Source organism: Priapulus caudatus, unplaced genomic scaffold, assembly GCF_000485595.1.
Source record: "Priapulus caudatus unplaced genomic scaffold, Priapulus_caudatus-5.0.1 Scaffold45, whole genome shotgun sequence".
Classification (NCBI taxonomy): Eukaryota; Metazoa; Priapulida; class Priapulimorpha; order Priapulimorphida; family Priapulidae; genus Priapulus; species Priapulus caudatus.
In genome coordinates this window covers 710,714-729,217 of record NW_014577106.1, presented here as the reverse complement: position 1 = coordinate 729,217, position 18,504 = coordinate 710,714, and the positions used below count along the sequence as shown (strand labels likewise).

The 18,504-nt window shown below is 42.3% G+C and overlaps 1 protein-coding gene across 1 annotated transcript in view; it reads left to right on the top strand.

Annotated features, from left to right (window-relative positions):
- LOC106820752 (la-related protein 1B-like) overlaps nt 1-18,504 on the top strand; it is a 47,019-nt gene that overhangs the window by 3,677 nt on the left and 24,838 nt on the right. Inside the window, exons 2-5 of the mRNA XM_014825301.1 lie at nt 7,856-8,428; nt 9,169-9,224; nt 10,116-10,172; nt 16,521-16,626. Of these exons, the coding sequence (XP_014680787.1) occupies nt 8,050-8,428; nt 9,169-9,224; nt 10,116-10,172; nt 16,521-16,626 (598 nt within the window). The 5' untranslated portion in view covers nt 7,856-8,049. The remainder of the gene's footprint in view (nt 1-7,855; nt 8,429-9,168; nt 9,225-10,115; nt 10,173-16,520; nt 16,627-18,504) is intronic.

Genomic DNA, 18,504 nt, shown 5'->3' with positions numbered 1-18,504 from the left:
GTGTGTGTTGTGTGTGTGTGTGTGTGTGTGTGTGTATGTGTGTGTGTGTGTGTGTGTGTGTGTGTGTGTGTGTGTGTGTGTGTGGTGTGTGTGTGTGTGTGCATGTGCGTGAGTGCATGTGCGTGCGGCCGTGTGTGTGTGTGTGTGCATTGGCTACAAAAAGTAATGACAAATGCAGTCGATCTAGGCAGACCAGCTGAGTATGTATCCAGTTAGCTCTAGAACCATAGCCCCGCCTGCGGCGGAGCGAAGGGCTATAGTTCTAGAGCTAGTATCCAGTGTGTGTGTGTGTGTGTGTGTGTGTGTGTGTGTGTGCGTCGCTGTGCGTGCGTGCGTGCGTGCGTGCGTGGCGTGCGTGCGTGCGAACGTGCGTACGTGTATGTGAGGGAGGGAGTCACTACCAGCAGATTCAAGTGCGCCCACCCCAATCAACCACGCACACGTATATACAGTTGTATAACACTACGTTCCAGGTCCACTTCGTTTTCCAGGTCTTTGGTCTTAGGTCACACATACGTTTTATAAATTTCAGTGAAGATTAATTAAATCCTCTACTGAGCCTAATTAATGTAATTATTCGTATATTATTACGTATATGTACATCGACTAGGCATATTACAAACCAGCAATATTTACACAAGCACGTCTATACGTACACGCAAGCACGCACACACACAAACTCTCTCACACACACACGCGCGCGCACACACACCACACACGCGCAACACACACGCACGCGCGCGCGCGCCCACACACACACACACACACACGCACACACGCACACACACACACAACACACACACAACAACACCACACACACACACACACACACATACACACACACACGCGCCAGCACTGCACGCGCGCGCGCACCACACACACAACACACCACACACACACACACACACAACACACACACGCACACAACGGCACCACACAGCACACACAACACACCACACACACCACACACACACATACCACACACACGCGCGCGCACACGCACACGCACACACACACACACCACACACACACACACACACACAATCACACACAGCACACACACACACACACATACACACACACACACACACACACACACACACACAACACACACACACCACACACACCAGCGCACACAGACACAGCGCACACACACGCACACTCACACACACACCAGTGTTGTAGGTCTCGAGGCCGGTCTTGGCCTCGAGATCGGCCTCGAGACCGTTTCCTTGGTCTCGGTCTCGGTCTTGGCCTGGAGTGCAATGACTGCGGACTCGACTCGGACTCGAGCCCTCCGGACTCGAGGACTCGGTCGAGGCCGCCTCGAGGCCACTACATACATAGTACACAACTGTACATATTGTAACACGAACCGCAGTTTACAAGAATTTAAAACTAAAACTGTTAGGTTTTCTAGATACACGGCCTAATCTTGTAATCTTGTAATCCTTGTAACGTTTCAATGGCTCGATTAAGATTCTTGTCCTTTTGGTTTGAATCTGCTGTCACTTCGTCCCTTGGTTTTCCTACCACTTCTTTCTCTTTTTCTACCACTTCGAAGGTACTAGCACTCTCTAATTTGGTTCAACAAGCATGTCATTTCGCGTAAAACAGATAATGGATCCGTTACTTTGACACGTTTCGTATGACTCTCTGTCTCTGTGTTTTCGTGGCGCAGTTGCAGCAAGCAAGTGCGTGATTTGTTCGATACAAACACGAGCGCTCGCACGCACACCACACACCACCAACACACCACCCACACACAACGACACACACACACACACACACCCACACACCCCCCACACACACACACAACACACACCACACACACAACACGCACACACACACACACACCAGCGACACACACACACACCTCATCATATATATAGATCATCACTGCGATCTTGTGTGATGGTAATGGTGATGTAAATCCAATCCAAACCGCTAGACGATGTCGCAGCAAATGGGATGAAATGACAGTATAACTATAATGTATAATGAGTAGAAAAATGATGTTTCATTTCCATATAGCTGCACTCATTCGTTCGATCACTCTAGACATACAGTAATCTAATCGCAATCTATGTACGCAGTGCACAGGTCGTATAACGAAATTGTGAGGCCGACATTATATCAAGAGCGCATACCTACGTAAACATACACAAAGTTTCACTACATATAATAGTTCATGCGCTCTTTATTCCCATACAAGAACTAAATGTGAACATTCAGGTACGGCCCGTTCATTGATTTGTCAGTATTTGTATGATAACTATAGCGTGATCGCGCATCTGGCATATAGACGAATGTTCGTAGCACTCGATATCATACTGCGCGTGTGTAAATATATGTATAACGATATAGGCAATTAAGGTTCCATTGTGATCAACATATCGATAGTCAGAGAAAACGACAACACGGAGATAAATGCGGCACTAGGCTATACAATTAACCCGAGTACACTTCAGCCAATTACGATAATAGACAGAATATACAGACGCGTGTGCGTATTTTACATAAGTCACCAGGGGCGTGTACAGTATTTGTACCAGGGGGGAGGGTCTAACCGTATCCCAAACTTGCGAGCACGCGAAGGGGGAGTCTGGGTTTTTTTTATAATTAGACCCCCTTAGATGCGTTTTTCTGCGCGAGCAGGGGGAGTCCCGGACCCCCGGACAGCCCCCCCCCCTGTACACGCTCCTGGTGACTGTGACCATTCTTACGTGATGGTGCTACTGGTGGTCCTTTGCTCTCTCTCTCTCGCTCTCTCCGACGCTCTCATCTCTCTCTCGTCTCTCGTCGCTCTCTTCCTCTCTCTCTCTCCTGCATCCTCTTCTTCTAGCTCCACATGTCATCGAGCCTGCCAACAACCTGTCCTCAGCATCACTCCAGCAGCCTCCACACCCGTTCGAGTCATAGCTGCAATAGTGAAATAATAAAATTGGGATAGCGCACGCAAATTCAATGTAACATCTGGCTTTAATTGAGTGATGCGGCCATGATGCGATCGAGGCCGCGCCGAGGATTGACAACTTTTGTGTATCGCGAATGCACCAGTCTACCGCCGGCCCTCTCCTATATAACTTCTAGGCACCATTTCCCGCGAACCGATTTAGAGCACGGAATGCGCCGGATGCTCGATCAGGAACTAGGGCATTCTCCAGATCATCTGCTAAGCCTAGGAACAGTTTTTGCCCTACGTAGTTAGCGGCATATAATACGAATAACACGCTGTTTAGCGCCACCTGCGCTAGGCTTCTTTCCTTGCATTTTGCGCATCTCCGTAATCGAATAGGAGCCCCGCCATGTCTCCTCGTTGAATGGGCATGAATGGGGCGTCACCGACGTGACATTGCCTGGTCTACTGTAAGCGTGTTTATTTGTTGTAATAATGAAATGCCCAGCCGGCATGCTAGACATGGTACCGTCCATGGCCAACCTTCACTCCGGCAAGTATATACTTTCGAACGACTGACGCTGCTAAGTGTACGCGTGATGGAACTGTACGACGCGGCGTAGCAATCTAGAGAGCCGATTGCATTTCGGCAATGGTTTACATGACACAAGCGCCATCTCTTGATGTTTTATAAGTAAATACTTGGGGATTTTTCAAAAATAATGTGTTTTATATGTATTTCCACGATTTACGTATAGAACCTCTATATATGTTTATTTTACTGATTTTCGCGTATCTTTCGCTTGGAGTTTTTCCCAATCGTCTTCAATGTTTTTTTGCGATAGATTTTTTTTGCATTTTCTGTGTGATTATTAATTGCGGCGGCACTCAATTTTGGAAATCCTCGCAACAATTTATACTTCTTCTTTAATATAAGTCCATGTTTCACTTGTTCCATTTAGGAAGGAAGGTAAAACTGTGCATTCGTATAATTTCACTCTGGCTTCTATAGTATGTATTTCCATAAATTTTTGGGCTCTTCTGCCATGATAATATTGCTCATCATGAATACCTACATTTTTACAGTTCGCGGACTCTTTGCCATACGTTATAACTCAATTATACCATTTAATTAAATGCCCTAGGATGAATTATTTGGTGCATTTTTTATTCTCTTGGTTGCCTATTAATATTTCCTTCTCTATCCTTTTCATTTGTTTGTGAATTTTATAACCATTTGTTTTGTTCATACATATAAATTTTAATCTTTTTTGATTCAGCCTAATGTGGAGGCAGACTGAGCGATTTTTGTTATTGTTTTATAATCTCCAACTTCCTAAATATCGGTTCATATAATAATCATTGTCATCTTATAAAACTACAGACCATGCCCTGACCGCTGTGGGGAACTTGTGCCGGCCTCGAATTAGCGGCACGTCTCCAACTGCGGACAGCGCTTCAATACTTGAACATCCCTGCGGTCGCATGTGCGCATTATCGCGGCGGAACTGCGCGGCTCATCCGGTGCAGTGCTTAAGGATCACCAGGCAAAGCCTGTGCGCACGGCAATCTTGTATCATGTCATGCTCTGGTTTGTTGCGTGAAGTCTCGAGGGGAGTCAAGTCTTCCATAGATACATATATAGAGGTTGCGTTGTGGAGGGAGGATGCACTGGAGTTGTGTCTGGCTCGGCTTGCATATATTCTGCTCATAAACACTTCTTTAGCGGGCGGAGCCATATGTATAGATTATATTAGCCTTAATTTGAAGAGAAAAACAATGCATTAGAAGGTGTGTACAAAGTGTTTTATATAGATATGAATATACCGGGACAGAAAATTTTATGTTAGTAACAGGATCCTTGTATTATTGTCTTCGTATCAAGTCAATATTTTACTAAAAGATTACTATGAATCGGGCCGGGATTTAGAGAAATCGTAGTCTCATCAGCGTAACGAGCGAATATGGCGGCCATTTTGCGAGTGTTAATAAAGTTACTACACCCAAAGTTTTTTTTATATGAGATCAGATCATTAGATATGATGAATCAAACAATACAGTGAATGCATTTGGTTATTGGAAAAATGGCCATCATTGCTATTAAACAGCTTGCATTGTCTTTGAGCTTAATTCAGCGATCAGCTAGTAGAAGCATGTGATGATGATTAGGGGTGGGACAATTCATCGATATGTCGACGTATCATGGTACAAACCGTGACGATACACATAGCAATATGTTTTACTATTCACGATACACGTAGCTATACTCTACTCAATAAAATCCATATTATTTAGATGTATTAATTTGGTTTTAATTGAGTTTTATGAATTAGCGTTTAACGATACTGATTTGTAAGCATTGACGTGAGTGATAGAGTACTTAAGTATAAAGTCTGCTAGGTAATTTCCCTTAAATGTATCGCGATACGTATCGTATCGTGAAATGTGGTTCATACTATGGTTTGTATCATGATCTACCCGTAGTACCGTTACTACCGTACCCACCCTTATGATCACTACAAACAGCATTGAGCGTTCTTCACAAATGTAAAAATTTAGCCAGACTTTGTGACAAAATTATTATAAAATATTATATCCCACCTGTGAGCTAGTATATATTTTATTTTTAGCACATCAGATGAGAGATAATTTTTGCTAAGTACAAGTATTCGCTAGTCTAGTACTGGAGAAATTTGCATGTAGATGCACATATTGTGATTTTAAGAACGGCACCACGCTGGCCGCGTATTGTCTGTCGTGTGAACGCAATTCGAGCCCTCGTAAGCCGTGAAACTGTAGTGCGCTACATTGATAGGCGGCGGAGTGTCGTTTTTCACTTCCGGCTCATGACATTGAAAATATTTCTTCGAATTTCCCTGGGAATTTTTGTTCAATCATCCCTATTGATCTTTTGATAATTGTCTTCATTACCAAAGCATTCGTAATGTTCATCTGGATCATCATTTTGTGTAATTTTACTGAAAAACTGCCACAAACAACTGAGTTTCATGGGCGCCGCCATCATGAAAAACACTTTCCTCTAGCGGAGAATTGCCTCGATTCTCGTGTGAACGCTGCTGGTTATGTTAGCACGGTATTTCAGCCGAATTCAGTACCAGATAAGTACGGAACCAGCGAGGCCGTGAATCTCATGTGAACGCCGCTTATCTTGCTATTCTCCATATTATTATTTTTACATGATTTATTTGTAAAATCTGTGATGGCTTTCTTAAGTAGCGCAGTTTAATTTGAGGGTCACGTGTGTATAGCTAAGGACACAGACAACTGCACAAGTATGGTTTTTGATCCCTTCACACATAAATGTAATAAGTCGGCTGTGGGAGTAATACTCGTCTATCCATATTGAAAAGGCACACAATTAATATCTATGCTGTAAGTTGCACAGGCTTCTTTAATCAGCTGTTGACATACTGCCTGGGTTTGCATTTCATATACAGTATATATATAGTGTACTTGGCTGTGGTATATGTAAACTAATATAGTATTAGTAGTGCCATCATGGCTTGTGATTTCACGGTTCGGAGTCTGAGAACTTGCACACATGTTGCAAGTCCTTGTCATTGTTGCCTTTCAAAGTCACAGTTTGTATGCTGTATATAAAGTGCAGGTTTCTCGTAGTAAAACATTTTTTTTAGTAAAGTACAGTCTATATTGCCCTAACCAAGTGTTTATTACCAGAGTTTTGGTGATGACCATGTACTTTAATTCTTTGGCTGACCTGACCCCGTAATTGACATGAAAGCCAATTTGGGAGTGGGGTGTATCGTGTATGCTTCCCGGATAATTTTTTTTAAACAATTTTGGTCGAATAACCGAATTTTATTGCATGCTACATTGCTAGGCACCAATAAACTGCCATTAGTGTTGTCAATCGGTTGTAATTTCGTAATCGATCATCGGTTGGACCCAAGTAACCGATGATCGGTTACAATCGGTTACTCGGGGTGTTGAATGCCTCCGTGTGCGTAACGTCGTGTGCATGTACGTGTGTGCATGTATGTGCTTGTTTAGCCCTGTTTACTGTTTGTTTTGCACTGTTTACTACTGTGTGTATAATACATGTACTGATTCTCATCACTTTTCCAAGTTTTCTTGTTCAAATTAAAAAAAAAATCCGATGAAATCGATTATGGATTTTCATAACCAAGTGCTTGGTTCGAGCCACTGTTCAACCGATGATCGAGTATAATCGATGATTGTGACATCACTAACTGCCATACACGTCATATATATTTTATTCATGTCTATGTACAAGTAAAACAATACAAATATGTCACTGTTCAGCTCATTTGCTACTTTCAAACTGTAGTACGTGACCCATTATTAGGGAGTCAATGGGAATACTCCCCAAAAGTTTGTTGAAAAAATGGTGTGACCTAACGTAATTTCCTGCGATCTAGGCAATAAAACCTTGTTAAAACATTTGATTTCATACCAGTTCTTGTATAAGGGTACTAAAATTTAAAAAAGACAATTTTTAAAATTTACTGTTTTCAAACCTTTGCATGTTCGCACATAGCTGGAGTATCGCGCGATTGCTAAAAGTGGATGTAAGCTATATTCCTTGAATGCAGACCATACCACGCTGTTAATTTTTTTGCTTGCACTGGAGAAATCATACATGTGTGAAATTTAGATTTGTGTGCATGATATTTAATTCTGTGTATATTTTACTGATAATATACATTTTAACCCAATAAGCCCCCAAGCTCACAACCACTACTCTAGGACTCTGAAAAGCTACATAATATTTGCTTACGAATTTGACCTTTTGTGAACAGACAGGGAAGTTGACAAGCTGACTCCTCAGTTATTAAAAAAAGCGTTTACTTTTAAGCCTACATCTCGCGACCTCGTTGAAAACTCACTCATGACCCCACCCCTCCGTGTAAGTAAATAGTCCTAACCTTTACCCATGTTATTTTGTTTTTCCAGTAAACAGATTTACTTCTTGAACATGGAAGGAGACAAATTTTCAAGAGTTAAATCTGTAATGCATCTAAATGCATAATTGTGGGCTGATCTGGTTTCGCGAGGTGGACAACCTAGAACCGATTTGGTAAAAAGTGAGACTGAAGCAAGTGTCAATCTCCTCGAGTCTCTCTTCAGATACACTAGTTACCAAGGTCATGGCAACCGACGTTGCAGAGCACCTTGTGGGCAGTGCGATGGAGGAGCCGTCGTCAGTTGTGGACGCAGCAGACGACTCTGGCACTGCGAAGTCAATTCCTGAGGTGAGGAATACCAGGGTGGAGGCCGTGGAGAGTTCCACCACTGCAGAAACCAGTGATGTTCAAAAGCAAAGCAGTGATAATGTACAGGGTGATAGTGACTCAAGCAGCAAAGACCCAGATGTTGAAGCTCAGAAGAAGAAAGAACTCAAACCTGCACCACTTCCCACTGTAAACCCCTGGACTAATAGCAGCCAGAAAGCTGCCCCAGTGGCTGCTGTTGCTCCAGCTACGAAAAGTTCTGTACCGGTGACGACTAGCTCGCATTCAAAAGCAAGTATGTATAATACGTAGCAGTGGTAAGCCATTTTTTATTGTAGTTAGCCAAGATTTATAGCTATCACGAAGTAATGAACTATTACTATATTTTATTTAGGAAGATCAGATTGTATAGAGAGAGAAGTTTGCCAATTCTTTTCAAATATTTTGTAAAAATTCAGGATCATGGTGACCTAATTTGCTCTCTTCTAAAAGATGATAAACTGATGTAAACATTTTTCACCAATATTCATTTTGGTAACAGATTGTACTAGATATGAAAGCACTTGAACCTGCTAAGGTTTGTAAATGATAGTTTTTAATATATTAATAAATTCCTGCCATCGCTAAAGTGGCCCATACACGCACAATATTATTGACAATAATATTGTCAATAATGAATATTGACAATAATATTGATCGTTAGTGTGCAATATTGAAGGGAAATTTTTACTTGCGCAATATTCTGATGGAATCAAAACCCAGTACTAGATATTTATTGAAGGTTGTGCAATATCTCATTGTCCACTAATTGTCTCATTGTGCAGATCCATGTCTGTTCACCTTCAGCATCAGAGCACAAATTACGATATTGCACAATATTATTGTGCCGTTCGTGGCCAACAGAATTTCTTGTCAATTATAATATTGCATCAATATTATTGTCAATGATATTGTGCGTGTATGGGCCGCTTAAGCTACCTACTTGCAAGCATATTCTGTAGTTTAGTGTACAGGTCTTCATTTTCCACTTCACAGCAGGACTGCTTCAGCCCCAGCCAACAGTTGTGATAGCAGGTGGTGATAAGAAAAAGGTACTCTATATCCACACATTTCAACACAATTTGTTTTCCACCCTCTGGCAATGAAGAAAATTAGTTATGCGTCGACCTACAAACATCTACTTGTGCGAACTGTTGCAACTGAGGTTTTTAAAGGCAATCATCTTTTTAATATTTAATTTGCTTTAACCTCCTGCCACCTGATAGTCTAAGTGACATCGGGTTGCTTGTCAAGCATCATTATGTCAGATATGCCATGTAACTTCAAGATATACCATATTCTATTAATTGTATAATATAAGCAAAGCTTAGCAAAGATTTCTATTTTTGGTTTTCACGTGGGAAGTTACCTTGTGATGGACTTAATACTGCCAGGTGCAGCTAGGGATATAAATATCTAGACACAATAATATGGCACAAATAATGTGTGATATTCTATATATTAATATAGTTTAAAATTTTAATTATCTAGATCCAAGTCCATTTTTCTCAAATGTTGTAAATGTTTAAAAGGTGTAATTTGGCTGCAAATGTCAAAAAAGCCAAAAAAATTCTTAAATTATTTGTGTTATGTAATATATTTTAAGACTTTGTCTTCCTGGGTCATAGCTTATTTTTTATTAGAAACTATCGATCATAATATGTGTTGAAGAAAACTATGAACACCCAATTACACTGAACCATGCTGAATTTATTTACAGTAAGAAAACTTCTAAATTGGCCCAATTTAACCAGTGTTGTACAACAGAACTTTAGACAAAACAAGTGTGATATTCTTATAGGGTGATTTGTATTCAGAGAGTGTAGCTTGGTGCATTCCACTACATTGGAAATAAAGTATGATGACCTGATATAGCTGGTGAACAAATGTGCTGCACATAGCCTCGGTTAAACTGCGTTTATCGTACACTTTTTTTTATCTAGGCTGGGAGTGACTTCAGTGATATCACAAATTGGCCAACTCCAAGCGAACTGAAAGAGGTAACCTGGCACATGTGTCTGTCACACTTCCTATAGATGTTGATTTGTTGGTGCCTTCCTAAATGTGTACTCACTGTAGCTACATACATACTTTTTCAAAAGAAATAATTTTCTCTTTCTTGAGTGTGCTGCATTACTTGCTAAAGTCGTGGGGCCTCTGATATTTTAAGTCTGAATGTGTGTACTTGATGTAAATGGTTCTAATGGTAATAATGTAATAAGTCTAGTGGTAAATGGTAATAATTAATAGTTTTACTAGGTGATGTGTGTTAAAGTTGATCAACCTCGTAGCTAAATTCATATATACCTACTGTGAGCTTGCATATGTTGCAAAAATTCACTACAACTCATTTGTATCAATTGCTACTTTCATAACATTTCTTCTCAAAATCTAAACGCAATTACTTCTCTTACGAACGTAGCACCGCATTGTTGTTTACACATCCTGGACACAGCGGAGCGATCTGCTTGATTCAATAACAGTTCCCTTCTATGATAAAACAAGTTATAATTCATTATTCGATGTTTATTCAGTACAAAATTGTGAAATTGTTTAAATCATATATCGTTATCTATATTACTTATGCAACCAGGAAACAAATATAGTGTTTTCGTTCCAAGAACTATTTGCGCTATGGCGTATGGATACTAGTTTGCATTATCTGGCACTTCATACAAATAACTTGCGTCTGACGTAAGTTTTCAAAATAGTCAACTTTGGAGCACATTTCTGGCTCAATGAGAACATTTCGTGATGTTTGCACACTGCAAGCATGCTCACAGTAGGTCTATAGAGGGTTCCGCGACTTGCACTAAAAATAGCAATATTACCTACAATCCCGTGCCGGCGGCCATACTGGTTCCCAGAATTGCGAACACATGTTACCGATATGCGCAATCTACCGATTTTACATCGATAGATTGTACATACGATAGTGTTATTATAGTAATCTATATTAGCAGTAAGTGGATCCCGATTTTGCAGACAGGTTTACCAGCGCGTGTTGGGGGGCTAGAGTTCGATATATGATTGTGTAGACCCGGTTTTACAGGGTGTTGCAGGTAGGTTTACCAGCGTGGGTTGGAGTGCTAGTCTGCTAGAGTTCAATGTCAATGAGATTACACAGGTCCGGTTTTGCAGGGCCTTGCATGCAGGTTTATTAGCGTGTGTTGGGATGCTAGAGTTAGATGAGGTTTCCGCACAGTCGGCTAGATTGGGCAGATCGAGAGATTGCACGCAACAGTTACACATATCATGGACTTTCTGTGAGCTTGCATATGTTGCAAAAATTCACTACAACTCATTTGTATCAATTGCTACTTTCATAACATTTCTTCTCAAAATCTAAACGCAATTACTTCTCTTACGAACGTAGCACCGCATTGTTGTTTACACATCCTGGACACAGCGGAGCGATCTGCTTGATTCAATAACAGTTCCCTTCTATGATAAAACAAGTTATAATTCATTATTCGATGTTTATTCAGTACAAAATTGTGAAATTGTTTAAATCATATATCGTTATCTATATTACTTATGCAACCAGGAAACAAATATAGTGTTTTCGTTCCAAGAACTATTTGCGCTATGGCGTATGAATACTAGTTTGCATTATCTGGCACTTCATATAAATAACTTGCGTCTGACGTAAGTTTTCAAAATAGTCAACAGATATTTTACATCGATAGATTGTACATACGATAGTGTTATTATAGTAATCTATATTAGCAGTAAGTGGATCCCGATTTTGCAGACAGGTTTACCAGCGGGTGTTGGGGTGCTAGAGTTCGATATATGATTGTGTAGACCCGGTTTTACAGGGTGTTGCAGGTAGGTTTACCAGCGTGGGTTGGGGTGCTAGTCTGCTAGAGTTCAATGTCAATGAGATTACACAGGTCCGGTTTTGCAGGGCCTTGCATGCAGGTTAATTAGCGTGTGTTGGGATGCTAGAGTTAGATGAGGTTTCCGCACAGTCGGCTAGATTGGGCAGATCGAGAGATTGCACGCAACAGTTACACATATCATGGACTTGAGTTTGTTTACATCGCGAGTGTTTAGAAATTTCACCGATTTTACTGCATATAGCTATCAAATGCAGCTTTTTTTTATAATATCTGGTGTATGCACATTTGCCAACTGTCTGAAGTGTTCATAGTATGGACAAGTACTTTGATTCACTAGACAACGTAGACAAAGCACGCTATCTCGAGAAAATTGCATGCATTGGGAATCGACGCCCGTACGAGAATGGAGCAAGGACCACAACTTGTGCCCATCACGAACTTATTAGGATTTTGTGAATTGACGACCTAACATTCTAGCCGAGTCCATTTTATACTCTCAAGGACATTCAGAACCACAAAAGCCTGGATACCTACGATCGACTGTTCTGCGGTTGGGTTAGTGGTGGTACATCTATCATGTGAACAGTGAGAGTCCCATCTACATTATCCGAGCACGTGTTATGCACTCTCAGTCTCTGATTATACATTCTCTCTATCCAGGCATGGGTCACGATGAGAGAATATGGGACAGGCATCATGTCAGCACACTGTAATTGTAAAGCCGGGCTTGGTGAACTCTGTTCACATGTTGCCTCGGTGTTATTTTATGTAGAGTATGCTGCACGTGCAAGAGAAATTACCACCCCCACTCAAACAGTTGCCTACTGGATGCCGGCGATATATGTATATCAAGAGCTCATAATAGAGAAGAGTATGACACCGTTTTAACAGTGTTATGACACCACCAATTTACCTGAAAATCGTATGTGTCCTTCAAAAAAGTTCTTTGAATACGACACGGTTTCACACAGTTTTCCCAAATGTTCGCATGTATTTGGAGCAAGTTTATTATCGGATTAGTGTTCTATTGTCTATGACAGAACGCTGGGGGCTGTTGGGGATATTAGGCATTGAATTGTATTCAGCGTGTAGCGTTTCCAGCGTGCTAGAAATAAATGTGTGCTCACGGCGAGCTAGCAGCTGATTTTAGCCGTGTTGCCATCGTGTTCCTGATGATAAGGAAGCGAAACCAGGGCTGTTACTGTGCTTACCTAATATCCCCAACAGCCTCCAGCGTCTTGTTACAACCTGGTGCTGCCACCGCATATCAACATGCGCCGAATACATGTGAACATTTTGGAAAACTGTGTGAACCCGTGTCGTATTCAAAGAACTTTTTTGAAGAACACATACGATTTTTAGGTAAATTGGTGGTGTCAAATTAAGAGAGAATCATAGACGAAAACAAAGTAAAGTTTGAATATATTTATTCACATATTGATAGAATATTTACAATTGAAAACTATGCAAATCGCTGTTAAAACTGTGTCATACTCTTCTCTATTATGAGCTCTTGATGTATACAACTTACAAGTGTAAATGTGTAGCGGCGTGCGCCGTGCGTGCGGTGTACCTGTGTGTTGCAGAGAAGCATTTGACCGGCATTTACAGGGAATTATCGGCAATACTAGGCGAAAGAGAGTAGAGAAACATTAAGACATTGCAGGCTTTCCAGCGGCCCTAAAATTCCTAAAAAAACTTAAAAAATGTATGCAATTCCTAAAAAAGGGCTAAAATTTTATTCAAATTCCTAAAAAATAAAATTCACAGATATGTTTGGAGTTTTTGGTGATGAGGGGATGAACTTTTGGTTTGTAATTATGTCTAATGCAGGTTCTCCAACCATTCCTCATTCTGCGGAATCATTACTCTAGGCTTAATTTCCGCATTCTGCAGCGGCAAGGTTATATTCCTCATTTCAGTTGCACTACAAAATTTGCACTGATTGTTCGCTTGGACACATTGTTTTTTTCAGGCAATTTGTATCTGGCATGTTTATGGTGAATGGAATAGCCTAGTCAGACAGGTGCTGTCTGCAAGGTGTCGCGTAGTTTGTCTGCTAATCAGACAAGGGTTGTAGGGTTGAGTCTAGGGTTGAGATAGTGTTATCAGACAGGAGAATATGCACCCGGCAGTTAGATGCGATATGATATGACTACTAGGCACTTAGGATATGACTACTAGGCACTTAAAAAAAAAAAAAACCCTAACTTAACCTAAACCCTAAACCTAACCTAAACCCTAACCCTAACCCTAAAAAAAAAAAATTAAATTAAATTAAAGTGCCTAGTAGTCATATCATATCGCATCTAACTGCCGCTTGCGGAGAGCACGGCCCACAGTATGCCTCAGAATGCAGGAAAATGGCTTTTAAATATTTCAAAATTTTCTGGGGGGCATGCCCCCCGAACCCCCTAGCACTGGCATGCCTATGGCACGCGGGCCTGCCTGGGGCAGCCAAGGTACATTTCGCCCCCCCCCTATCAATTTTCTGAATACGCCACTAGTTACTGATCACCGCGGGAACATTCCGCATTTGGAGTTCACACTTCATAGGGTTGGAGACCCTGCTAATGGTTGTTTTCTAGTTATCTTTATACAGAGTAAGTATTGTGACTCTCAGTCTACCAGTGATTCCTAAGCTTCAGTGTCTGATTATACGGCCCTGTTCCTGGCTGGACGGACTTGCGGCCCCGGTTTTTGCGTGCAGTGCACAGCTCGCGGCGAAGCCGCGCCCCAACAGCGAATACGCCGCCCCCTTTTTGGCCACTTAGACAGATACCTTAGACAGGGGTCTGAAAACGAACTTCGCGAAAACTGGGCGTAATCCAACCGACATTTCGTGATGGACGGCAGGAGGCCATCTCCAAACGGGCCCTAAACTATTATTGGGGTGGCGTGCCTCATGGCTAAGACGTAGTGACTCCTACAAGAAACCTCAAGAAATGCTGTCAATCAGCGATGACGCGCTCGCTCATTGGCCATTGGTCATTGGCTCCAAGCGTCTGTGGTCCGCCTTGTCTCTCGTCACTTTACCTTGTGTTGTGATCACACTAGGCAGCCTAAAAAAGCTGTGTTTGGTCTCTCTGATACCGATTGCTGCAGTTGACAACACCGAGGAGAGCGGCGTTGTGATGGATTTGCTTAATAGGCGAATAAAATGAGCAGAGAACAGTGCGTTGCTCAATGTACTTGTACCATGCCTGAACTGGTTTCTGGAACCGTCATGGCCGGCAGCGATGCATTGTCAGTAATTTGAAAATTCGCGGAACCCTCTATATAGGCCTTTTGTTGCGAGGTCTATCCGCACGGGTTCTCCCCACGCCTTTACTAGATGCTTTCAATGCTGAAGCTATTTTGTAACGTCCGTTAATCCTCTGACATGCAATAGTTGCCTAATCAATATGCCTTAATTTCCAGCTGTGTTTACTTTTGATAATACCAATAGTCGTGCTGTGTTGTCGCAGTTTAATGTATACGTCTCCGAACTAATCAAATGTGTGTACCTGTGTATTGGTGCCTTTTATGACACACGTAATTGACTCCAATTGGTACAACCTCCTTGTGGGCATTCCCCCGTCCGTCCATAAACAACATACCTTCTGAAATCCCTGCCGAGAACTTTGAATAATTGTAGATATTGTTACTTTAGAATTTGTGATGTTTTGTCAGATATCTCAGCTGGTTTGTTGCCGAATTTCGTTTCAAGGTCAGCTAGAGCTATTTAATTATATAGGTTTACAGACGAAAAGTAGCAGCGTTGCATTGCAATGTCAAATTAGAAAGCGCTCATAGATTTGTTCATTTTTTATGCTTTCGGTCATATTGCTTTGCAGTGTGCACAGGCTGAAGCTAATAAATACGTAATAGATCTGTGTATTCATGGTGTTAAACAAACCGATGTTTATGTTTATGGTTGATAATTTCATGTGTTTTTTAAATGTCTGCTGCACTATAAGTTAACACCTGTGGACATACCACAGAAATAGTACAAATTTTTAGTACATATATATATATATTAAACTTAATGGGTAGCATTTGGTAGATATTCATTGGTAAATTTTCATGGAATGCACATAGTCGGCCCTCACTGCAATTAATTTCAGATAATTTGGCCAGCATTATAAGCATAATTCGAGAGTTGACATTCATGACAATTTTGTGTGAGGGTTATCATTTCAGTGAATCTGTCCTTGCAGTACTATATCGCAGATTGTATAAGAAATATCTCTGAAAGTTGAAAACAGTCACGACAATGCTAACCGTTTAGGTGATCAGGGGAGGGTATGCAGTGTCCTCAAAATTCTATCCTTCAATGTGCTAGCTGTCCAGGATGGCATTGCATACAGGCCCTAACGACACCATCGTGTTGGCTTGTGATTGCTGTCTGATGTGTGACCATGCACCTCTAACTAACACTAGCAACACCCCAGCTCTAACCCGTGTGTGCATGTGTTTTCTAAAAATCGAGTGCTGCTGATACTGATGCCTTGTTATGTTTAGCCTGCGAGAACAAAGCAGCAACCTTTGATTGACAATGATGAATCCTCGAAAGAAAACAAGGAGTCCAGTCAGACCAAAACACCTGTGCCGAAAAAGAAAAGTAAAGGTACAGTGTTAATTGGCAATTTTACATTCAGCTTTCGTTTGCATTCAGGCTCATACGCCATAACTTTGCAGTTACAGTGTTTCCCCTGGCCAAAAAGGTCAGCGAGGTGGTAAATCTTTTTTTGGTGGTTGCACAATCCGAAGAGCGAGCAATGCGAGCACCGAAGGTGATCGCCATGCTAGTGGGGTCCGGGGGCATGCACCGCCGGGAAAAAAAGGTGTAATTTGGATTTGGTTTGTTGTTTTTTGCATTCTAAGCTATTCTGAACACGTTATATGAGACTCTTGAATCATTTTTTCAAGTTGTCAAAAGGTACAAACGAACTATGAATAGGAAATCATGGGGCTGAAAATAGGGCAAGTCCGTGGTCCTGGACCTGCCGATTTAATGCTCAGACCTTCGTAATTTCCAAGCAGAAAGTCCGTCAGACGTATCAATAATTTACAGTACTCCACTTTCATTAAATAAAAAATCATTAAACCACTGAAAATTGGTTATTTATTATTTTTACACATATTATACTAAATAGCCAAGTATAATAGTCGCGCGGCTGTACAAAAGGGCACCTGGGGGTAGATTCATCAAGCTGCGTACGCAAAATATTTTGCCTAAATCTTGTGTACGCAATCGACGTTGCTTAGTTGCGATTCACCAACACAGCTATTCAGTAAATTTGCGTACGATTTCGCGTACGCAAGCGAGGCCGTTTTAGGTGCGATTCATCAAGCTAAAATTTACGTAGACCTTTGCGTAACTTTACACGAGCTGACGAGGTGCCGTAAACCACTCGAAATTTCCGCAGGTGTTTCCAACATACCGCAGCATACATTATTTTATTAAGAAAACATTATAAAATTACTACTCAACTAAAAATAAATAAATAATTACCATACTACACAGACAGGCGGCGCCTTTGACGCTTCTTCTCTCATAGCTTGTTTCGTTATAAGCGAGTTCGTAGTTAGCCGTGTACGTGCGCACGCACACACACGTGCACAAGCACGCACGCACACGTGCACAAGCACGCACGCACGTGTACGTGCACACGCACGCACGCCCGTGTACGTGCACACGTACGTACGTGTACGTGCACGCACGCACGTGCACACGCATGCACGTGTACGTACACACGCATGCACGTGTACGTACGCACGCACGCACGTGTACGTGACACGCACGCACGCACGCACGCACGTGTACGTGACACGCACGCACACACGCACGCACGCACGTGTACGTACGCACGCACGCGCACGCACGCACGTGTACGTGCGCACGCACGCACACGTGCAAATCACGCACGCACGTGTATGTGCACACGCACGCACGCACGCACGCACGCACGCGCGCCCGTGTACGTACAAACGCACGCACGCACGCACGTGTACGTGCACACGCACGCACACGTGCACATGCAATCACGCACGCACGTGTACGGGCACACGCGTGCCTGCGCGCCCGTGTACGTACAAACGCACGCACGCACGCACGTGTACGTGCACACACACGCACGCACATGTGCACATGCTCGCACTCACGTGTACGTGCGCACGCACGCACGTGTACGTGCACACGCACGCACGCACGCCCGTGTACGTACGCACGCACGCACGTGTACGTGACATGCACGCACGCACGCACGCACGTGTACGTGCACACACGCACGTGTACGTGCACACACACGCACGCACACGTGCACATGCACGCACGCACGCATGCACGTGTACGTGCACACGCACGCACGTGTACGTGTCGCTGCTTTCATGAGTGTTGAACGCAATCATACAAACGCAAATTGGTTCCTATCGGTATGTGTCGTACAGTGTGATTGGTTTATGCTAGGCACGCCTCTGAACAGCCAGCAGCCACGATGGCGTA